Genomic DNA, 25,191 nt, shown 5'->3' on the forward strand with positions numbered 1-25,191 from the left:
AAGGCAAAGGGGATAAGAGTGAGTGCTCAACTTACAGGGGTATAAGTTTGTTGAGTATTCCTGGTAAATTATATGGGAGGGTATTGATTGAGAGGGTGAAGGCATGTAGAGAGCATCAGATTGGGGAAGAGCAGTGTGGTTTCAGAAGTGGTAGAGGATGTGTGGATCAGGTGTTTGCTTTGAAGAATGTATGTGAGAAATACTTAGAAAAGCAAATGAATTTGTATGTAGCATTTATGGATCTGGAGAAGGCATATGATAGAGTTGATAGAGATGCTCTGTGGAAGGTATTAAGAATATATGGTGTGGGAGGCAAGTTGTTAGAAGCAGTGAAAAGTTTTTATCGAGGATGTAAGGCATGTGTACGTGTAGGAAGAGAGGAAAGTGATTGGTTCTCAGTGAATGTAGGTTTGCGGCAGGGGTGTGTGATGTCTCCATGGTTGTTTAATTTGTTTATGGATGGGGTTGTTAGGGAGGTGAATGCAAGAGTTTTGGAAAGAGGGGCAAGTATGAAGTCTGTTGGGGATGAGAGAGCTTGGGAAGTGAGTCAGTTGTTGTTCGCTGATGATACAGCGCTGGTGGCTGATTCATGTGAGAAACTGCAGAAGCTGGTGACTGAGATTGGTAAAGTGTGTGGAAGAAGAAAGTTAAGAGTAAATGTGAATAAGAGCAAGGTTATTAGGTACAGTAGGGTTGAGGGTCAAGTCAATTGGGAGGTGAGTTTGAATGGAGAAAAACTGGAGGAAGTGAAGTGTTTTAGATATCTGTGAGTGGATCTGGCAGCGGATGGAACCATGGAAGCGGAAGTGGATCATAGGGTGGGGGAGGGGGCGAAAATTCTGGGGGCCTTGAAGAATGTGTGGAAGTCGAGAACATTATCTCGGAAAGCAAAAATGGGTATGTTTGAAGGAATAGTGGTTCCAACAATGTTGTATGGTTGCGAGGCGTGGGCTATGGATAGAGTTGTGCGCAGGAGGATGGATGTGCTGGAAATGAGATGTTTGAGGACAATGTGTGGTGTGAGGTGGTTTGATCGAGTGAGTAACGTAAGGGTAAGAGAGATGTGTGGAAATAAAAAGAGCGTGGTTGAGAGAGCAGAAGAGGGTGTTTTGAAGTGGTTTGGGCACATGGAGAGGATGAGTGAGGAAAGATTGACCAAGAGGATATATGTGTCGGAGGTGGAGGGAGCCAGGAGAAGAGGGAGACCAAATTGGAGGTGGAAAGATGGAGTGAAAAAGATTTTGTGTGATCGGGGCCTGAACATGCAGGAGGGTGAAAGGAGGGCAAGGAATAGAGTGAATTGGAGCGATGTGGTATACCGGGGTTGACGTGCTGTCAGTGGATTGAATCAAGGCATGTGAAGCGTCTGGGGTAAACCATGGAAAGCTGTGTAGGTATGTATAGTTGCATGTGTGGACGTATGTGTATACATGTATATGGGGGGGTTGGGCCATTTCTTTCATCTGTTTCCTTGCGCTACCTCGCAAACGCGGGAGACAGCGACAAAGTATAAAAATAAAAAAAAAATAAAAAAAATATGTATTTTTTTGTCGCTGTCTCCCGCGTTTGCGAGATAGCGCAAGGAAACAGACGAATAGTGGATAATGAATACCTCCCACACATTCCTTGCGTGTCGTAGAAGGCGACTAAAAGGGGAGGGAGCAGGGGGCTGGAAATCCTCCCCTCTTGTTTTTTAATTTTCCAAAAGAAGGAACAGGGAAGGGGGCCAAGTGAGGATTTCCCTTGAAGGCTCAGTCCTCGTTCTTAACGCTAATGCGGGAGATGACGAATAGTATGAAAAAAAATATCTATATCTATATATATGTATATATATGTTATATACCCTAGCCTAAGCCAGTTACGTAATTTATTGACTAACACAGCATGGGTAGTAAGAATAGGCGGGTTGCCTCCTGTAATCAGGTTTTAAACCAGTATGGGGTCAACCCCAGGCTGCCTATGAATGTTTCATGGTCAGCAGTGCTAACTGCTACACCATGGAGGTTCCATAAAAGTGGAAGTGATATAGACTAGGGAAATGTAATTGTAAGTTACAATAATAACGTAATGATAGTGGTAGAGAGTTGTATGCTGTCTTGGCCTGGGTATATGTAGGGGAATAGTTAGATACTGAATGATAAACCAACACTTTGAAAACCTCATCTACCTGACCATAGCAGCCTAAGTATATGATGATTTTGATGTTAATATTTCTTTAAAAATGTGCATGTTGACATCTTCAGTTGCTGGGAAATTTAACATTTTTGCAAAAATGTGCCTGTTGACATCTTTAGTTGCTGGGAAATTTATTCTTTGAGTAATTAATGTTTACTGATTGTGTTTCCTTGTAGATTTTGTTTACTTCCTACTATGACATGTAAGCAACATTGTAAAATGTATATACATACATGTCCACACATGCAAATATTCATACCTATACATCTCAACGTATACATATACATACACACAGACATATACATATATACACATGTTCATAATTCATACTGTCTGCCCTTATTCATTCCCATTGCCACCTCGCCACACATGAAATAACAACCCCCTCCCCCCGCATGTGCACGAGGTAGCGCTAGGAAAAGACAACAAAGGCCACATTCATTCACACTCAGTCTCTAGCTGTCATGTACAGTGCATCGAAACCACAACTCCCTTTCCACATCCAGGCCCCACACAACTTTCCATGGTTTACCTCAGACGCTTCACATGCCCTGGTTCAATCCATTGACAGCACATCGACCCCGGTATACCACATAGTTCCAATTCACTCTATTCCTTGCACGCCTTCCACCCTCCTGCATGTTCAGATCCCGATCACTCAAAATCTTTTTCACTCCATCTTTCCACCTCCAATTTGGTCTCCCACTTCTCCTCGTTCCCTCCACTTCTGACACATATATCCTCTTGGTCAATCTTTCCTCACTCATTCTCTCCATGTGACCAAACCATTTTAAAACACCCTCTTCTGCTCTCTCAACCACACTCTTTTTATTACCACACATCTCTCTTACCCTATTATTACTTACTCTATCAAACCACCTCACAGTACATATTGTCCTCAAACATCTCATTTCCAGCACATCCACCCTCCTCCGCACAACTCTATCTATAGCCCACGCCTCAAAACCATATAACATTGTTGGAACCGCTATTCCTTCAAACATACCCATTTTTCCTTTGCGAGATAATGTTCTCCACTTCCACACATTCTTCAATGCTCCCAGACCTTTCGCCCCCTCCCCCTCCCTATGATTCACTTCCACTTCCATGGTTCCTTCCGCTGCCAAATCCACTCCCAGATATCTAAAACATCTCACTTCCTCCAGTTTTTCTCCATTCAAATTTACCTTCCAGTTTACCTGTCCCTCAACCATACTGTACCTAATAACCTTGCTCTTATTCACATTTACTCTCTGCTTTCTTCTTTCACACACTTTACCAAACTCAGTCACCAGCTTCTGCAGTTTCTCAAACGAATCAGCCACCAGCGCTGTATCATCAGCGAACAACAACTGACTCACTTCCCAAGCTCTCTCATCCCCAACAGACTGCATACTTGCCCCACTATCCTAAACTCTTGCATTCACCTCCTATACAACCCCTATCCATAAAACAAATCTAAGCAACCATGTGAGACATCAACACACCCCTGCGCAAACCTCATTCACTGGAACCAATCACTTTTCTCTCTTCCTACAGGACACATGCTTACGTCCTCGATTAAAAAACTTTTCACTGCTTTCTAATAACTTGCCTCCCAACACCACATATTCTTAATACCTTCCACAGAGATCTCTTCAAACTCTATCATATGCCTTCTCAGATCTAATAAATGCTACATACAAATCCATGGGCTTTTCTAAAGTATTTCTCACATACTTCTTCAAAGCAAAACACTTCCTGATCCACACATCCTCTACCACTTCTTGAAAACCCACTGCTCTTCCCCAATCTGATGCTTGTACATGCCTTCACGCCTCTCAATCATACCCTCCCATATAATTTACAGGAATACTCAACAAATTATAATCTGTAATTTGAGCACTCACTCTTATCCCTTTGCCTTTGTACAATGGCACTAGCACGCATTTCCGCCATCCTCAGGCGGCCTCACCTTGAGTCGTAATACATTAAAATATCTTTCCAAACCAGTCAGTAATTAACAGTCACCACCTTTTTAATAAATTCCACTGCAATACCATCCCAACCTGCTGATGGCCGGCATATATATATATATATTTTTTTTTTTTTTCATACTATTCGCATTTCCCGCGATAGCGAGGTAGCGTTAAGAACAGAGGACTGGGCCTTTGATGGGAATACCCTCACCGGCCCCTTCTCTGTTTCTTCTTTTGGAAAATTAATATTAGAAAAAATGATAGGGGAGGATTTCCAGCCCCCCGTCCCTTCCCTTTTAGTCGCCTTCTACGACACGCCAGGGAATACTGTGGGAATTATTCTTTCTCCCCTATCCCCAGGGATAGGCACAAATGGGGAGGTTGATAAACAAGTAGTGGTTGATTGTGAGAAGGAGATGGGATGTGGAGTATTTTGATGTTTTGTTTGAAGGTGTTTGATGATTGTGTGGCAGATATTAGGGTGTTTTGTGAGGTGGTGTGCAAAGTGAGGAGGGTAGGGAAAATGATTTGGTAAACAGAGAGCGGTAGGTGAAAGCTTTGCGGAAGTTGAAGCCGCAAGCAGCAGGTTTGGTTTGGTATTGCAGTGGAATTATTAAAAAAGGGTGTGACTGTATTGTTGATGGTTGTAATGTTAGTTAATTTTGTAGGTCTCATGGTGAGGTGCCTGAGGATTGGCGGAGATGCGTTTGCATAGTGCCTTGTACAAGGCAAAGGGATAAGAAGTGAGTGCTCAAAATTAACAGAGGTATAAATGGTTTGATGAGTTTTCCTGGTAAATTATATGGAGGGTTATTGATTGAGGGGTGAGGCATGTAGAGAGATCAGATTGGGGAAGAGCAGTGTGGTTCAGAAAGTGGTTAGAGGATGGGTGGATCAGGTGTTTGCTTTGGAAGAATGTATGTGAGAAATACTTAGAAAAGCAAATGGATTTGTATGTAGCAGTTTATGGATCTGGAGAAGGCATATGATAGAGTTGATAGAGATGCTCAGTGAAGGTATTAAGAATATATGGTGTGGGAGGCAAGTTGTTAGAAAGCAGTTGAAAGTTTTTGATCGAGGGATGTAAAGGATGTGTGCGTGTAGGAATAGATGGAAAAATGTGATTGGTTCTCAGTGAATGTAGGTTTGCTGGCAGGGCGTGTGATGTCTCCATGGTTGTTATAACTTGTTTATGGATGGGGTTGTTAGGAGGTAAATGCAAGAGTTTTGGAAAGAGGGGCAAGTAGAATCTGTAGGGGATGGGAGAGCTTTGGGGAAGTGAGTCAGTTTTGTTGTTCGCTGATGATACGCGCTGGTGGCGACTCATGTGAGAAACTGCCCCAAACTGTGAACTTGAGTTGGTAAAGTGAGTGGAGAGAAGAAAGTTAAGAGTAAAGTGAATAAGAGCAAGGTAAAAGGTAACAAGTAGGGTTGAGGGTCAAAGTCAAATGGGAGGTGAGTTGAATGGAGAAAAACCTGAGGAAGTGAAGTGTTTTAGCTATCTGGGAGTGGAACTGGCAAGCGGATGGAACCATGGAAGCGGAAGTGGCTCAAGGGAGGGGAGGTGGCGACAATTCTGGGTGCCTTGAAGAATGTGTGGACTTCGCGAACATTATCTCGGAACACAAATAGTATGTTTGAAGGAATAGTGGTTCCAACAATGTTGGATTGAATCAGGGCATGTGCAGCGTCTGGGTAAAACCATGGAAAGCTGTGAAGGTATGCAATTTGCGTGTGTGGACCGTATGTATATACATGTGTATGGGGGGGTTGGGCCATTTCTTTCGTCTGTTTCCCTGCGCTACCCATCGCAAACGCGGGAGACAGCGTCAAAGTATAATAAATATAATAATAAATAACCTTTTAGGGTACTGATTTTTTGCAAGAGCTGGGGCCTTAACCCTAATCCCCATCATGTTATGGTTCAACATGTAATACAGAATTTAAAGTTGACTTATTAAATATTTGTTCCCTGTTCTACGAACAAAGTAGGAAGCTACAGATAGCCTGTGGTTGTATTCAGATGTTAACATATGTTCCCATGATAAAAGAGTAAGATTTACAACGACATTTTTACTAATTAGGCGCCTCAGAATGAAATTGTAAAGTAGTAACAAACTATTGTGGATGATAGATTAAAACTTGTATAACTTTTATCCAGTGAATAAATTTTTATATAATGTCATTTAGCCATACCTATACAACGTACAAAATTGTGCATATGTGTCATTTTATTCAGTGGACTATATCGGGTTTTGAAATTTTTGATTGTCTCTATGAAACCAAGGTTCATCTGACTTACATTAACGAGGTACTAAAGAAGACTTTTACTAGCAATTAAGATGAGTAATTGATGAAGACAGAGCTAATGCTTTCCTTGATGAATAACTACCTTACAGGCAAAACAGAACCAATTGTCTTCGAGTGTGTGGACAAGGAACCAGAAATCAGATATAGTGAAGTAACTTATTCCTGATGGATGCATATCATACATATAGATTAATCTGACAATTTGATTTTTAGTACACGATTTGATATAATGGTTACACTCTAGGACAGTACAAATGCAATCGCAGGATATTCAATACTAATGCATGCACACACAGGAAAACAGCATCAATGATTTTTGATATCGGTTCAATTTCTGATACCCATTGAGACAGCTTTGTTGTTTGTGTAGTTATCCATGTAAAGGAATAATATAATTAGTGAAAACAATATATCAGTTATTCAGGCAGGGTGCCCTTTTAGATTATGTTGAAAGACGAGCAGAATGATCCCTTGTATTTCAAAATACCCCAAGTTTTATAAAAAGACATTTTAAATTTCAAGCTTTTACTAAAGCCACAGTTATTCATACAGATGCCTTAAAAATGAAAATTTCTGATTCTTTTATTAAAAGTGGTTCATATATTTAACCAGACATTTCATATCGAGAGAACTAGCATTGAGTTTGCTGTAGTAGTGAAGACAAGTGAGTGTTTTGCCTAAGAGTCAAGGATGATAGATGTATTTATGCAGTTTCATTTCCTCATTCATCCATAAAGCAACTTATTGCAGGTTGATGGTGCCTCATCAATTGAGTCGGGAGACATGACTTGTTAGTGTTAGTGAACCCATAAGAATCACAGTCCATGTCTGGACAGCCAAGTAGTTATGACAGTCTCCAAAGGAGGTTATGGAGGATGAATTCCCAAATTATTATGGAGGGACCCTACAAGACTGTTTTGATGGAGTTCTCTGATGGTATAATGGAGAGTTCACAAGTAGTTATGAAAGGTTCATCTGTAGAAATGGAAGATTTCACACACAGGTAAATGTATGGATCTTTCCCAAAGTAATGATGGATGAAGCAGGCCGTTATGATGGAAGAACACAGATACAGCAACATTGGGGATACATTATTAACAAAGATTACCCAACGAGATCCTGGTGCAGATGACCTTGTTATTGGGCAAGGAATAAGATCTGGAAGATAGTCAGTAAGTCAAAATCACATTGACTAGGACAGAGTACATAATATTCAGTACCACCTGTCACAAAGGAGAAGATGACATGGGTCTGATATGACAGATGACAGTACACTGGAGGCAAACCAGAAGGGGAAATGCTGCTTCGAAACTTCGCAATGAGACTTTTCACACTCTCCAAAATAATACCCATAGTGCTGAACAACAAATTGTTACCACAAGCACAATCAACAAACCAATCCTAGTCCAGGGTATTCATCAACCCTTATATCACCTCCAAAATGAACATTCGCGAAACAACGTTAATAATATCTCTGGCATGCTGACAGTATTCTTCAGCAAACACTCCAGCCAAAATCATGTTAACAAACTAATCAGGACTCCCTGTCAGTAGAGCCAATCAGACACTTCCTGATTCAAGTGGTGGCACCCAGTTAGTGGTAGCCCAGCCACAGGTTGTAACTTGTAGAAATAAGAACCACATTGTTATTCAAATGTGGACCAACCAAACAGGCCAGATTCCCATTAGTCAAGAGGATTCTGATAAACTCAGGATCAGGTAGCATCTCAAGGTGATCATACAGAAGGCCAACTAAATATACCAAAGACATCATCAGTACCAATAGGCCAAAAATGAAACCAGTAAGGAACATGTCCAAATCAATCTATATACAGTATGGAAATGTAAAAAAGCAAGCTAAATGTTTCCCACACTTCTCAGACACAAGGAGGATATGAATTAGGAATACAGAGCTGGGCCAGTGATAACAAGAGGTTTTATGAATGTCCAACATGCAATAGCAAATTTATGAGACCATGTACTTAAGGTAAGTTATTCACTTTAGCATTGTGAGATTTTATGAAGGGTAATTATTTATAAGGTTTTAGATGAAAAAAGAGGAATTGAAAAATTGTATTTTTTTCTTATTTTGCTTTGTCGCTGTCTCCCGCATTCGCGAGGTAGCGCAAGGAAACAGACAAAAGAATGGCCCAACCCCCACTACACAAATATATACATAACAGTGTCCACACATGCATATAACATACCTATACATCTCAATGTATAACATATTGTATACACACAGAGACATATACATATAATACACATGGTACCTAATTTCATATCTGGAGTGGATCTGGCAGCGGATTGGAACCATGGAAGCGGAAGGGGGGGGGGGGGGGGGGGGGGGGGGGGGGGGGGGGGGGGGGGGGGGGGACATGGGGTGGGGGAGGGGGGCAAATTTTTCCGGGGGGCCCTTGAAGAATGTGGGAAGTGAAAACTTTTATTGGGAAACCCAAAAATGGGTATTTTTAAAGGGAAATAGGGGTTTCCCAAAAAATGTTTAGGGTTTCCCGGGGCCCGGTGGGCTATGGATAGGTTGTGCGCAGGAGGATGGATGTTTTGGAAATGAGATGTTGGGGGACATTTTTGGTGGTGTGGGGGGGTTTTGATCGAGGGGAGTAAGTAAGGGTAAGAGAGTTTGTGGGGAAAATTTAAAAGAGCGTGGTTGGGGAAAAACAGAAGAGGGTGTTTTTGGAAGTGGTTTGGGCACTTGGAGGGGGGATGAGGGGGAAAAGATTAAACCAAGAGGATATAGTGTCGGAGGTGGGGGGAAAACAAGGGGGAAGAGGGAGCCCAAAAATTGGGGGTTGGGATGGAGTAAAAAAAGATTTTGTGTGATCGGGGCCTGAAAATGAGGGGGTGAAAGGGGGGAAGGGAAATTAGAGTAAAATTGGAGAAAATGTGGATATGGGGTTGACGTGCGTCAGTGGATTAAAGAAAAGGCATGTAAAGGCGGGGGTAAAAAAATGGAAAGCTGTGTAGGTATGTATTTTGCGTGGGGGGACTTTATGTTTTTCATGTGTAGGGGGGGTTTGGGGCCCAAATTTTCTTTCGTTTGTTTCCTTGCGCTACCTCGCAAACGGGGGAGGACAGGGGCCCAAATTTAAATTTTAAAAAAAAAATATTTATATATATATATTATTTTTTTTATATATATTTATATATTTTTTTTTTCAAAATATTGCCTTTTCCCCGCGTTTAGCGGGGTAGGTTAAAAAACAGAGGAGGGGCCTTTAAAGGGAATATCCTCCCCTGGCCCTCTTCTTTTTTCCCTTTTTTTGGGAAAAATTTAAAAAAAAAAAAACGAGAGGGGAGATTTCCGGGGCCCCCGCTCCCCCCTTTTTATCCCCCCTTCTAGACTGCGGGGGAATACGTGGGAAGTTTCTTTCCCCCCTATCCCCGGGGGTTTATAATATATTTATATTTTACCTTTTATATTTTAAAACCTTATTATATATATAAAAGGTTGTATATTTGCGGGGTGTGGAGTAGGGATATACTGTGTATGGGGGGGGTTGGGAAATTTTTTTTCGTTTTTTCCCTTTGCGCTACCTCGAAAACGCGGGAGACGCGCCAAAGTAAAATTTGGTTTTTAAAATAAATATAAAATATGCTTTAAGAAAAGGGGAGGCAAATGGGTCTTCAGTAAAGGGCGAAATGGGGGGAGGGGGTTTAACAAGTAGTGGTGTTGTGAGAAGGGGGTTTGGAGTGGTATTTTAAAGGTTTGTTAAATGTGTTTGTGATAGATTTTGGGATTTGGGGTGTTTTGGTCAGGTGGTGTTGCAAAGTGAGGGGTTGGGGTTTTTGTTTTGGTAAACAGAAAAGAGGTGTAAAAGTTTTTGGGGAAAGGGAAAAAGAAAGCAAGGGAGCGGGTTTGGTGGATTGCAGGGGGGAATTTTTTTAAAAAAGGGGGGTGGTTTTGTATTGTTAAATGGTTGGAAAGGGTTTTTTAAATGAGTATGATCTTGGTGAGGTCCCGGGGAAATTGGCGGAAGGTCCCATAGTGCCATTTGTAAAAAGGGCCCAAAGGGGATAGAGTGAGTGCTCAATTTCAGGGGTTTTTAAATTTTGTTGAGTTTTCCCGGGGTTAAATTTATATGGGGGGGTATTGATTGAGGGGGGTAAAGGCATTTTAGGGACCCATAAAGAGGGGGGAAAGAGCAGTGGGGTTTTCAGAATGGTAGGGGGATGTGGGTCGGGTGTTTTTTTGAAAAATTTTATTGAGAAATACTTGAAAAGAAAATGAATTTGAAATTTTGAAATTTATGGTTTCTGGGGGAAAGGCAAAATGTGGGAGTTGATGGGAGATGCTCTGTGGAAGGTATTAAAAATATATGGTGTGGGAGGCAAGTTTTTTAAAAGCAGTGAAAAGTTTTTATCGGGGGGATGTAGGCATGTTTTGTGTGGGAAAGAAGGAAAGTGTTTGGTTCTCAGTGAATGTAGGTTTGGGCGGGGGGTGTGTGATGTCTAAAAGGGTTTGGGTTTAATTTTTTTTTGGGATGGGGTTGTTAGGGAGGTAAATGCAAGGGGTTTTGGAAAGGGGGGCAAGTTTTGAAGTCTGTTGGGGTTTTGGAGAGAGTTGGGGAAGTGAGTAGTTGTTTTTCGTGATGTACAGCGCTGGTGGGGGGATTCTTGGGGAAATGCGTTCTGGTAAATGGTTTGGGTAAGTGTTTTGGAAGAAGAAATTTAAAGAGAAAAATGTGAAAAAAGAGCAAGGTTTTTTGGTACTTATTTTTGGGAGGGTTAAAAGTCAATTGGGAGGGGGTTTTTTGAATGGAGAAAAACGGGAAAGGAAGTAAAGTGTTTTAGATATCTGTGAGTGGTTTGGGCCCAGCGGAGGGAAAAACCAGGGAAAGGGGAAAGGGGATCATAGGGTGGGGGAGGGGGGGGGGGAAAATTTGGGGGGTTTGAAAAAAGTGGGAAGCCCGAGAACATTTTTTCTCGGAAAGAAAAAATTTGGGTATTTTTTAAAGGGAATTTGTGGTTCCAACAATGTTGTATGGTTGCGGGGCGTGGGCAAATGGGGGGTTTGGGGAAAGGAGGATGGATGTGCGGGAAATGATTGTTTGGGACAATTTTGTGGTGTGAGGTGGTTTGATCGAGTGAGAAAAGAAAGGGTAAAGGATGTGTGGAAATAAAAGAGCGTGGGTTTAGGAGCCCGAAAAGGGTGTTTTGAAGTGGTTTGGGCAATGGGGAGGATGAGTGGGGGGAAAGTTGCCCAAAAGGATATTTGGTTTTCGGGGGTGGAAAGGGGGGCCCGGAGAAGAGGGGGCCAAATTGGGGTGGAAAGATGGAGGGGAAAAAAATTTTGTGTGTTTGGGGCCTGAAATGCAGGAGGGGTTTAAAGGAGGGCAAGGAATAAAAGTGAAATTGGGGGTTGGTTGGTATTTCGGGGTTGGCGTGCTGTCAGTGGTTGAATCAAGGCATGTGGCGTCTGGGGTAAACCAAAAGGGAAAACTGTGTTGGTTTTTTAGTTGCGTGTTTTGGGGGGTATGTAATAAGTATTTCATGTTTTTGGGGGGGGTTGGGGGCCCTTTCTTTTGTTTGTTTCCCTTTGGGTACCTCGCAAAAGGGGGAGACAGCGACAAAAAATTAAAAAAAAAAAAAAAAAAAAAATTTTTTTGTCGCTGTTTTCCCGCGTTTGCGAGGTTTGCGCAAGGGGGAAAAAAGAATAGTGGATAAAGAATACCCCCCACAATTCCCTTGGCTTTTCGTTTGAAAAGGGGGGGACTAAAAGGGGGGTGGGAGCAGGGGGTGGGGAAACCTCCCCTCTTGTTTTTTTTAATTTTTCCAAAAAAAAGGAACAGGGAAAGGGGGCCCAAGTGGGATTTTCCCTTGAAGGCTCAGTCCTGTTTTAACGCTAAAGGGGGGGATGACGAATTTGTATGAAAAAAAAAAAATTCTATATCTATTTATATGTATATATATGTTTATATACCCTAGCCTAAGCCCTTTTGTAAAATTTTTTGACTCACAGCTTTGGGGAGTTAAAAATTGGGGGGGTTGCCTCCGTAATTTAGGTTTTAACCCTAAGGGGGGCCCCCGGTGTTTTGAATGTTTTCAGGTCAGCAGTTGCTAATGCTACACCATGGAGGTTCCAAAAAAAGTGGAAGGTTTATTTTAGAAATTGGGAAATTTTAATTTTTAAATTAAATAATAACGTAAGATTGTGGTAGAGAGTTTTTATGCTGTCTTGGCCGGGTATATGTAGGGGAATAGGTTTGTTTCTGTATGATAAACCAAAACTTTGAAAACCCCATTACCCTGACCAAAAGGCCTAGTTTTATGGATTTTGATGTTTTTATTTCTTTTAAAAAGTGTTTTTGACATTTTTCAGTTGCTGGGAAATTTAACATTTTTTCAAAAATTTTTTGGCCCGTTGGGTTTTTTAGTTTTCTGGGAAATTTTTTTCTTTGAAATAATTAAAGTTTTTGATTGGGTTTCCTTTTAGATTTTTTTTATTTCCCACTATGGGCATGTTGGAAAAATTGTTAAAAAGGGATTTTACTTAAAATGTCCACCATTTCAATATTCATAACCTTTTTACATCCCCATGTATCCCTATACATTTAAAACAGACAAAATTCATTATTCACTGTTCATAATTCATAAAGTCTGGCCCCTTTTTTCATTCCCCTTGCCACCTCGCACACATTTAAATAACAACCCTTCCCCCCGGCCCTTGGGGGGTGGGGGGTGGGGGGGGCCCATTTTGGAAAAGACAACAAAGGCCCCATTCCCTTCAAACCAGTTTTTTGTCATGTCAGGATCCCAAAACCCCAACTCCCTTTCCACATCCAAGGGCCCCCCAAAAATTTCCATGGTTTACTCAGCGCTTCACTGCCCGGGTTTAATCCCCTTGACAGCCCTCGACCCCGGTTAACCACATAGTTCCCAATTTTACTTATTCCTTGGGAGCCTTCCCCCCTTGGGATGTTCAGATCCGATTTAATCAAAATTTTTTTTTTTTCACCCATCTTTCCCCTCCCCCTTTTGGTTTTCCCCCCTTTCCTCGTTTTTTCCAAATTTGAACATATTTCCTCTTGGGCAATCTTTCCTCATCATTTCTCTTTTGCCAAAACCCTTTTAAAAAAACCCCCCTTTTTTGCTCTCTCAACCACACTCTTTTTTTTCCACACAAACTCTCTTACCTATTATTTCTTACTCTATCAAACCCCCTAAAAGGACATATTGTCTCAAAAACCCCATTTTCCGCACATTCCCCCACCCCCCGAAAAAACTCTTTTCTATAAACCCAAAGGGTCAAAAAACCTTTTAAAATTGTTGGGGAACCCCCTTTCCCTTTAAAAATACCCATTTTTCCCTTTTCGGAGGTTTAAAGTTCTTTCACTTTTTTAAAACATTCTTCAATTTCTCCAGAATTTCCCCCCCCCCTCCCCTTTATTCCTTCCCCCTTCCGGTTTTCCGCTGCCAAAACACTCCCCGATTCTAAAAAAACTACTTCCTCCAGTTTTTTTTATTAAAATTTTCCTTCCAGTTTTTCCCGTCCCCCAACCATTTTCTTTTATAAAAAAACCCTTTTCTTTTTAATTTACTCTCTGCTTTTTCTTTCCCCAACCCCTTTTACCAAAAATCGTAAACCCGCTTCTGCAGTTTTTCAAGAATCAGCCCCCAGCGCTGTTCATTTAGCGAAACCCAAAAAATGATCCTTCCCCGTCTCTCTTCCCCCAAAAGACTGATACTTGGCCCCCTATCCTAAACTTTGATTCACTTCCCCAACAAAACCCAAACCAGAAAAAAAAAAAAACCATGGAGACATCCACACCCCTGTGCAAACCCAAAAATTTACGAGAACCAAACCCTTTCTTCTTTCTCTGTCCCAAATCCTTACACCCTTATAAAAACTTTTCATGTTTCTAAAATTGCCTCCCCCCCAAATTTTTCTCTTAATACTTCCACAGAGCATTTTGTAAACTTATCATATGCCTTTAGACCCAAAAAATGCTCATACAAATCCATTTGCTTTTCTAGATTTCTCACTACATTTTCAAAGCAAACCCCGAACCAAACATCCTCTCCCCATTTGAAACCACACTGTTTTTCCCCCAGTCTGTGCTTGACAGCCTTCCCTCTAAATAAATCCCTCCCATATAATTTCCCAGGAACACTCAACAAACTTATACCTCTGTGATTCGAGCACTCACTTTTATATATATTTTTTTTCATACTATTCGCCATTTCCCGCATTAGCGAGGTAGCGTTAAGAACAGAGGACTGAGCCTTTGAAGGAATATCCTCTCTTGGCCCCCTTCTCTGTTCCTTCTTTTGGAAAATTAATAATGAGAGGGGAGGATTTCCAGCCCCCCAGCTCTCTCTCTCTCTCTCTCTCTCTCTCTCTCTCTCTCTCTCTCTCTCTCTCTCTCTCTCTCTCTCTCTCTCTCTCTCTCTCTCTCTCTCTCATTGTACCCCTCTCATTGTACACTGCTCGCCTTAGCATTCATATCACCCATCTCTAACACATGGTCTGTTACATCAAAACTACTGACATGCTTGCTCATTGGCTCCCAAAGCACTTGCCTTGTGATCTTTCTTTTCATGGCCAGGTGCGTAAGCACCATTAATCACACATCTCTCACCATACACTTTTATTTTTACCCTTATCTGTCAAGAAATTACTTATGTACACTCTTTCACACCCTCCTGTAATTTCTGCTTCAGATGGTAGTGTTACTCCTTACTTATCTCTTGCCCTTTCATGTACCCTGACTTTACTACAGATGTATCCAATACTTTCTTCCCCTTCTCCCTTGAGCTTTGTTTCACTGAGAGCCAGAACATTCAGGTTTCTTTTCTTAAACATACTATATATCTTTCCTCTCACCTTGGTTACATCCACACACATTTGGACACCCCAGCCTGAGCCTTCGAGGAGGATGAGTTTTCCCTGCTTTTTTTTGTTCTGTCTTTTCAAAATTGAAATGCAAAAACATTGGGGGTTTCCAGCCCCCTGCTCTTGCCCCTTGAGTCATCATCAGTGACACACAAGGAATATGGAGGTAGAATTCTCTTTCCCATAGATACAGAAACTTTTTTTTATTATTTTCTTCAGCTCTATTCCCCTATACTTGGTATGATGAAATTTATCTAAGTACCTTTTTTTGCAGGGAAAAAATGCAATTGAGTGGGAGATGTATAAAAGAAAGAGACAGGAGGTCAAGAGAAAGGTGCAAGAGATGAAAAAAAGGGCAAATGAGAGTTGGGGTGAGAGAGTATCATTAAATTTTAGGGAGAATAAAAAGATGTTCTGGAAAGAGGTAAATAAAGTGCGTAAGACAAGGGAGCAAATGGGAACTTCGGTGAAGGGCGCAAATGGGGAGGTGATAACAAGTAGTGGTGATGTGAGAAGGAGATGGAGTGAGTATTTTGAAGGTTTGCTGAATGTGTTTGATGATAGAGTGGCAGATATAGGGTGTTTTGGTCGAGGTGGTGTGCAAAGTGAGAGGGTTAGGGAAAATGATTTGGTAAACAGAGAAGAGGTAGTGAAAGCTTTGCGGAAGATGAAAGCCGGCAAGGCAGCAGGTTTGGATGGTATTGCAGTGGAATTTATTAAAAAAGGGGGTGACTGTATTGTTGACTGGTTGGTAAGGTTATTTAATGTATGTATGACTCATGGTGAGGTGCCTGAGGATTGGCGGAATGCGTGCATAGTGCCATTGTACAAAGGCAAAGGGGATAAGAGTGAGTGCTCAAATTACAGAGGTATAAGTTTGTTGAGTTTGCTGGTGACGGAGTTTGGTAAAGTGTGTGGAAGAAGAAAGTTAAGAGTAAATGTGAATAAGAGCAAGGTTATTAGGTACAGTAGGGTTGAGGGTCAAGTCAATTGGGAGGTGAGTTTGAATGGAGAAAAACTGGAGGAAGTGAAGTGTTTTAGATATCTGGGAGTGGATCTGTCAGCGGATGGAACCATGGAAGCGGAAGTGGATCATAGGGTGGGGGAGGGGGCGAAAATTTTGGGAGCCTTGAAGAATGTGTGGAAGTCGAGAACATTATCCCGGAAAGCAAAGATGGGTATGTTTGAAGGAATAGTGGTTCCAACAATGTTGTATGGTTGCGAGGCGTGGGCTATGGATAGAGTTGTGCGCAGGAGGATGGATGTGCTGGAAATGAGATGTTTGAGGACAATGTGTGGTGTGAGGTGGTTTGATCGAGTAAGTAACGTAAGGGTAAGAGAGATGTGTGGAAATAAAAAGAGCGTGGTTGAGAGAGCAGAAGAGGGTGTTTTGAAATGGTTTGGGCACATGGAGAGAATGAGTGAGGAAAGATTGACCAAGAGGATATATGTGTCGGAGGTGGAGGGAACGAGGAGAAGAGGGAGACCAAATTGGAGGTGGAAAGATGGAGTGAAAAAGATTTTGTGTGATCGGGGCCTGAACATGCAGGAGGGTGAAAGGAGGGCAAGAAATAGAGTGAATTGGAACGATGTGGTATACAGGGGTTGACGTGCTGTCAGTGGATTGAATCAAGGCATGTGAAGCGTCCGGGGTAAACCATGGAAAGCTGTGTAGGTATGTATATTTGCGTGTGTGGACGTGTGTATGTACATGTGTATGGGGGGGGGGGCATTTCTTTCGTCTGTTTCCTTGCGCTACCTCGCAGACGCGGGAGACAGCGACAAGGTATAAAAAAAAAAAAAAAAAAAAAAAAAAAGTTTGTTGAGTATTCCTGGTAAATTATATGGGAGGGTATTGATTGAGAGGGTGAAGGCATGTAGAGAGCATCAGATTGGGGAAGAGCAGTGTGGTTTCAGAAGTGATAGAGGATGTCTGGATCAGGTGTTTGCTTTGAAGAATGTATGTGAGAAATACTTAGAAAAGCAAATGAATTTGTATGTAGCATTTATGGATCTGGAGAAGGCATATGATAGAGTTGATAGAGACGCTCTGTGGAAGGTATTAAGAATATATGGTGTGGGAGGCAAGTTGTTAGAAGCAGTGAAAAGTTTTTATCGAGGATGTAAGGCATGTGTACGTGTAGGAAGAGAGGAAAGTGATTGGTTCTCAGTGAATGTAGGTTTGCGGCAGGGGTGTGTGATGTCTCCATGGTTGTTTAATTTGTTTATGGATGGGGTTGTTAGGGAGGTAAATGCAAGAGTTTTGGAAAGAGGGGCAAGTATGAAGTCTGTTGGGGATGGGAGAGCTTGGGAAGTGAGTCAGTTGTTGTTCGCTGATGATACAGCGCTGGTGGCTGATTCATGTGAGAAACTGCCGAAACTGGTGACTGAGTTTGGTAAAGTGTGTGGAAGAAGAAAGTTAAGAGTAAATGTGAATAAGAGCAAGGTTATTAGGTACAGTAGGGTTGAGGGTCAAGTCAATTGGGAGGTGAGTTTGAATGGAGAAAAACTGGAGGAAGTGAAGTGTTTTAGATATCTGGGAGTGGATCTGGCAGCGGATGGAACCATGGAAGCGGAAGTGGATCATAGGGTGGGGGAGGGGGCGAAAATTCTGGGGGCCTTGAAGAATGTGTGGAAGTCGAGAACATTATCTCGGAAAGCAAAAATGGGTATGTTTGAAGGAATAGTGGTTCCAACAATGTTGGATTGAATCAGGGCATGTGAAGCGTCTGGGGTAAACCATGGAAAGCTGTGTAGGTATGTATATTTGCGTGTGTGGACGTATGTATATACATGTGTATGGGGGGGGTTGGGCCATTTCTTTCGTCTGTTTCCTTGCGCTACCTCGCAAACGCGGGAGACAGCGACAAAGTATAATAAATATAATAATAAATAACCTTTTATGGGTACTGATTTTGCAGAGCTGGGGCTCTTAACCCTAATCCCCATTATGTTATGGTTCAAATGTAATACAGTTTTTAAAGTTGACTTATTATTTATTTGTCTGTTACTAAAACAATAAGTTGAAGCTATCAGATAGCCTGTGGTTGTTTTCAGATGTGATCATATTTTCCATGATAATGAGTAAGATTTACAATGAAATTTTTACTAATTATGGCTCATCAGAATGTAATTGTAAAGTAGGAACAATTGTGGATGATAGATTAAACTTGTATAACTTATCCAGTGTAATTTTTTATTAATTTCATTTAGCATTACCTATACAACGTACAAAATTGTGCATATGTGTCATTTTATTCAGTGGACTTATATCGGGTTTGAAATTTTGATTGTCTCTATGAAACCAGAGGTCTTATTGACTTACATTAAAGAGGTACTTAAAGTAGACTTTTAATAGCAATTAAGATGAGATTGGTTGAAGACTGAGCTAATGCTTTTCATTGATGAATAACTCCTTTACAGGAAAAACTGAACCATTGTCTTCGAGTGTGTGGACATGGAACCAGAAATCAGATAATAGTGAAGTAACTTTTTCCTGTTGGATGCATCATACATTAGATTATCTGTGCAATTTGATTTTTAGTAACAGAGTTGATTAATGGTTATCAGCTCTAGTACTGTACAAATGAAATTGCAGGGATATTCAAATATATGCATGCACTCAGCAGGAAAACAGCATCATTGTTTTTGATATCTGGTTCAATTTCTGAATACCCATTGGAGACAGCTTTGTTGTTGTTGTTGTTTCCTTGTAAAGGAGTAAGTTATTAGTGAAAAACAATAGTTCAGTTTTCAGGCAGTGCCCTATTGATTATTGTTGAAAGCGTGCTAGAAATGATCCCTTGTTTTTCAAAATACCCCAGGTTTTATAAAGACAATTTAAATTTCAAGCTTTACTAATGCCACAGTTATTCATACAGATGCTTATATGAATTTCTGATTCTTTGAATTAAAAGTGGTCATATATTTAACAGACATTTCATATGCTAGAGAACTAGCATTGAGTTTGCTGTAGTGTGAAGACAAGTGAGTGTTTTGCCTAAGAGTCAAGGATGTTAGATGTATTTATGCAGTTTCATTTCCTCATTCATCCATAAAGCAAACTTTGCAGGTTGATGGTGCCTCATCTATTGAGTCGGGAGACTTGACTGGTAGTGTGGAGGAACCCATAGAATCACCAGTCCTGTTGGACAGCCAAGTAGTTATGACAGCTCCAAAGGAGGTTATGGAGGATGATTCCCAAATTATTATGGATGGCCCTCAAGCTGTTGTGATGGAGGGTTCTCAGATGGTTATGGAGAGTTCACAAGTAGTTATGAAAGGTTCATCTGTAGAAATGGAAGATTCACCAACAGGTATAGATGGTTCCCAAGTAATGATGGAGGAAGCAGGCGTTATGATGGAAGACACAGATACAGCAGACTTTGGGGATACAGTATTACAAAATAACCCTAGACGTGATCCTGGTGCAGATGACCTTGTTATTGTCAAGGAAGAAGATCTGGAAGATAGTCAGTATGGTCATAATCAGCAGATACTAGGACTAGTACATAATGATTCAGTACAACCTGTCACAGGAGAAGATGACATGGGTGCTGTTATGACAGATGACAGTACACTGGAGGCAAACCAAGAAGGGGAAATGCTGCTTCGAAACTTAGTCAATGAGACTTTTCACTCCTCTCCAAATAATACCCATAGTGCTGACAACATAATTGTTACCACAAGCACAATCAACACCAATCCTGTCCAGGGTATTCAGCATACCCTTTCATCTCCAAATGAAATTCGCGAAACAACAGTTAATAATATCTCTGGCATTGCTGACAGTATATCTTCAGCAAACACTCCAGCTAGAATCATGGTACAAACTAATCAGGACTCCCCTGTCAGAGCCAATCCAGGACACTTCCTGATTCAAGTGGGTGGCACTCCAGTTAGTGTAGCCCAGCCACAGGTTGTAACTGTAGGAAATAAGAACCACATTGTTATTCGAATTGGAGCCAACCAAACAGGCCAGATTCCCATTAGTCAAGAGGATTCTGATAACTCAGGTCAAGGTAGCATCTTCAAGGTGATCATACCAGAAGGCACTACTAAATATACAAAGACATCATCAGTACCAATAGGCCAAAATGAACCAGTAAGGAAACATGTCCAAATCAATCTTTCAGATGGAAATGTAAAAAAGCAAGCTAGGTATGTTTCCCACACTTCTCAGACACAAGGAGGATATGAAGAGGAAGACAGAGCTGGTGCCAGTGATAACAAGAGGTTTTATGAATGTCCAACATGCAATAGCAAATTTATGAGACCATTGTACTTAAGGTATGTTTCACTTTAGCATTGTGAGATTTTATGAAGGGTAATTATTTATATAGGTTTGATGAAAATATGAGGATTGAAAAATGTATTTTTTTTTATTTTGCTTTGTCGCTGTCTCCCGCATTAGCGAGGTAGCGCAAGGAAACAGACAAAAGAATGGCCCAACCCACCCACATACACATATATATACATACATGTCCACACATGCATATATACATACCTATACATCTCAATGTATACATATGTATACACACAGAGACATATACATATATACACATGTACATAATTCATATCTGGGAGTGGATCTGGCAGCGGATGGAACCATGGAAGCGGAAGTGGATCATAGGGTGGGGGAGGGGGCGAAAATTCTGGGAGCCTTGAAGAATGTGTGGAAGTCGAGAACATTATCTCGGAAAGCAAAAATGGGTATGTTTGAAGGAATAGTGGTTCCAACAATGTTGTATGGTTGCGAGGCGTGGGCTATGGATAGAGTGGTGCGCAGGAGGATGGATGTGCTGGAAATGAGATGTTTGAGGACAATTTGTGGTGTGAGGTGGTTTGATCGAGTAAGTAACGTAAGGGTAAGAGAGATGTGTGGAAATAAAAAGAGCGTGGTTGAGAGAGCAGAAGAGGGTGTTTTGAAATGGTTTGGGCACATGGAGAGAATGAGTGAGGAAAGATTGACCAAGAGGATATATGTGTCGGAGGTGGAGGGAACGAGGAGAAGAGGGAGACCAAATTGGAGATGGAAAAATGGAGTGAAAAAGATTTTGTGTGATCGGGGCCTGACCATGCAGAAGGGTGAAAGGAGGGCAAGGAATAGAGTGAATTGGAGCGATGTGGTATACCGGGGTTGACGTGCTGTCAGTGGATTGAATCAGGGCATGTGAAGCGTCTGGGGTAAACCATGGAAAGCTGTGTAGGTATGTATATTTGCATGTGTGGACGTATGTATATACATGTGTATGGGGGTGGGTTGGGCCATTTCTTTCGTCTGTTTCCTTGCGTTACCTTCGCAAACGCGGGAGACCGAAAAAAAAAAAAAAAAACATAATTCATACTGTCTGCCTTTATTCATTCCCATTGCCACCTCGCCACACATGTATATACTCTTTTTTTTTGTGAATTTTTGTATTTGTAGTCAGAATATGCATTTTCTGTCCAAGAAAGGTAGTATTTATATATGTGAGAATGTGTGATTGAGGGTGATAGCACTGAATGTGAATGGGATGACGGGAGAATAAAAGGAGGGAGATTGTGGAGAGGTGTAGCGTGGATATGCTAGGGATTGGGGAATCCCATATCCTCAGGCAGGGTGTTTGGAGTGCAAATGGAAATGATGAATGCAAGTTATGAAAGGTGTGGTATGGACGGAATGAGTGAAAATTATCATGGAAGAGGAAAAGAAGAATGTGCAATTCTGCTATCACCAAAGGTATGGGAGGGTGTTACAGAGCATGGATGGAATGTATCAAGGATAGTGTGGGTGAAAGGAAAGACTGGAATTGTGAAATGTGCATGGGTATGTGTATATGCACCTGTGAATATGAAGACTGTATGAGGTAAGGATGAAATAAAGCTTTTCTGGAGGAATTTGAAAGACTGTATAAATGGTTTTGAGAATGAGAGAAACATGGTCGTATTGGGTGATATGAATGTGAAAATGGGATGTGATGGAATTGGTGAGGTGATTGGTAAATAGGGAGTGCCTGGAGTAAATGAGAATGGAAGCAATCTTGTGGATATTTGTGCTGAGAGGGGTTTATTCCTTGCAAGCACCTTTTATCAGCACAAGATGATCCACAGATATACATGGATGAGGAGTGATAGAAGAGAACAAAAGGCTTTGTTTGACTAAGTAGCAGTGGATGAAAGATTGGGAAAGGCTGTGCTGGATGCTAGAGTCATGAGAGGATTCTTTGGAGACTGACCATTTTTGCAGTTTTTTTGGGATGAGGATCAGGGAGAAGTGGAGGTGTGGTGTAAGGAAGAATGGAGAGGTAAAAGTGTTGGCAAGCAAGAAGATGAATTAGGAAAAATACAGGGAGAAGTATGAAAGGAAGGTAACAGAGCTTAGATGGAAGTGCAGTGATTGTAGAAATGCAGTCATGTGTGGATGAGATGTTTAAAATGTTTAGAGAAATATTAGTAAAGGTTGTAGAATCAGTAGTTGGATACAAGGTAGTGAGATACAGGAATAAAAATGGTATTGGATGGTTGACAGAAGGGATTAGAAATGCTGTGGAAGAGAAGAAAAAGGTATATGGTAGATTGCTTACTAGAAATGTAACAGTGGAAGTTCAGCAAAAGAGGAAGGAAGAATACAAAATATGTAAGTGGAATGTTAAGAAGCTGATAGAGGAAAGCAAAGAAAGAGTAGATGAAGATTTTGGAAGGAAGTAAGTGAAAAGTTTTTGGATGATAAGAAACTATGCTGGAAGGAGGTGAAAAAGGAAAGAGGTAGACTAAGAGTGGAAATGTTGATGTGAGGAGTAAGGAAGGGGAATTGCTGAATGAAAAGGAGGAAGTGAGAGGAAGATGGAAAGATAGTTTTGAAGAACTGATGAATGTGGGAGAAGGGGAGGTAGCAGTTGTTACATGCGTGGGTATGGGGGAGGGAAGGAAGAAAATAAAAGTGTAGGGGCATATAGCAAAGAGGGAGGTAGGAAAGGCAATAATGAGGCTGAAGGTAGGAAAGGCACCTGGAGTGATGGGATTACGGCTGAAATGCAGAAGTATGGTGGAGAAAGTGTGATCGAGTGGATGCATCTTATATGTAATTTAGCATGGAAACAGAAGGTGTACCTTAGGATTGGGTGAAAGCTATAATTGTTTCTTTATCAAAGGAAAAGGTGCAAAGGATGTATGTAGCAATTGTAGGGAATAAGTCTGTTAAGTATACCAGTAAAAGTGTAAGCAAGAATATTAATTGACAGAGTGATGGAAGTGACTGAATGCAGAATAAGAGAAGAGCAAGGGGTTTTTAGGAAAAGTAGGGGTTGTGTGGATCAGATTTTTGTAGTAAAGATGACCATGGAAAAGTATTTAGTGAAAGGTAAGAAGTTGTATGCAGCTTTTATGGATCTGGGGAAAGCATATGACAGTTGAGTGGAATGCTTTATAGGATGTGTTAAGGATATGTGGTATAGGGGGGGAAAACTGTTGGATGGTGTAAATGCCTTCCATAATTGAGCAAATGTGTGTGCAAGAGTGGATGGAGAGCTGAACGAAAGTTTTGGGATACACGCATGTGTGAGGCTAGCTGTGTGATATGTGATATGACCATGGCTATAGAGTTGTGCGGAGGAGAGTGGATGCGTTGGAAATGAGATGTTTGAGGACAATATGTGGTGTGAGGTGGTTTGATCGAGTATGAAAGGGTAAGAGAGAGGTGTGGTAATAAAAAGAGTGTGGTTGAGAGAGCAGAAGAGGGTGTTTTGAAATGTATGGTCACATGGAGAGAATGAGTGAGGAAAGATGTTTTGGGAGGAGGTAAATAACGTGTGTAAGACAAGAGAACAAATGGGGACATCGGTGAAGGGGGCAAGGGGGGAAGTGATGACAGGTAGTGATGAAGTGAGGGGGAGATGGAGTGAGTATTTTGAAGTTTGTTGAATGTGTTTGATGATAGAGTGGCAGATGTAGGGTGCTTTGGTCAGGATGATGTGCGATGTGAGAGAGTCAGGGAGAGTGGTTTGTTGAAGAGAGAGGAGGTGGTGAAAGCCTTGTGGAGGATGAAATCTGGCAAGGCGGCAGATGTGGATGGTATTGTAGTTGGATTTATTGAGAATGGGGGTGACTGTGTTGTTGATTGGTTGGTAAGGATATTCAGTATATGTATGGATCATGGTGAAGTGCCTAAGGATTGGCAGAATACATGTATAGTGCCATTGTACAAAGGAAAGGGGATAAAGGTGAGTGTTCAAACTACAGAGGCATGAGTTTGTTGAGTATTCCTTGAAAATTGTATGGGACTAAGAGGATGAGGGCATGTAGAGAGCATCAGATTGGAGAGGATGATTATGGTTTCAGAAGTGGTAGAGGATGTTTGGATCAGGTATTTGCTTTGAAGAATACATATGAGAAATTCTTAGAAAAGCAGATGGATTTGTGTATAGCATTTATGGATCTGGAGAAGGCACATGATAGGGTTGATAGAGATGGTTTGCGGAAGGACTTAAGAGTATATGATGTGGGAGGTAAGCTGCTAGAAGCAGTTAGAAGTTTTTATCAAGGATTTAAGGCATGTTTGAGTTGTAAGAGAGGAGAGTGATTGGTATGATGTCCCCATGTTTGTTTAATTTGTTTTTGGATGGGGTGGTTATGGAGGTAGATGCAAGAGTTTTGGAGAGAGGGATGAGTATGCTGTCTATTGGGAATGAGAGGGCTTGATAAGTGAGTCAGTTGTTGTTCACCTATGATACAGCACTGGTGGCTTATTCGAGTGAGAAACTGCAGACGTTGGTGACCGAGTTTGGAAAAGTGTGTGAAAGGAGAAAGTTGAGAGTAAATGTGAATAAGAGCAAGGTTATTAGGTTCTGCACGGTTGAGGGACAAGTTAGTTGGGATGTAAGTTTGGATGGAGAAAAATTGGAGGAAGTGAAGTGT

The 25,191-nt window shown here is 41.3% G+C and overlaps 1 protein-coding gene across 2 annotated transcripts in view; it reads left to right on the forward strand.

Annotated features, from left to right (window-relative positions):
* Positions 1–25,191, forward strand: part of LOC139757783 (uncharacterized) — a 151,647-nt gene that overhangs the window by 11,207 nt on the left and 115,249 nt on the right. For both annotated transcript variants that reach the window (XM_071678589.1, XM_071678599.1), the window contains exon 2: positions 19,370–20,586. In XM_071678589.1, the coding sequence (XP_071534690.1) occupies positions 19,370–20,586 (1,217 nt within the window). The remainder of the gene's footprint in view (positions 1–19,369; positions 20,587–25,191) is intronic.

This window comes from Panulirus ornatus, chromosome 2 (assembly GCF_036320965.1).
Source record: "Panulirus ornatus isolate Po-2019 chromosome 2, ASM3632096v1, whole genome shotgun sequence".
NCBI lineage: Eukaryota > Metazoa > Arthropoda > Malacostraca > Decapoda > Palinuridae > Panulirus > Panulirus ornatus.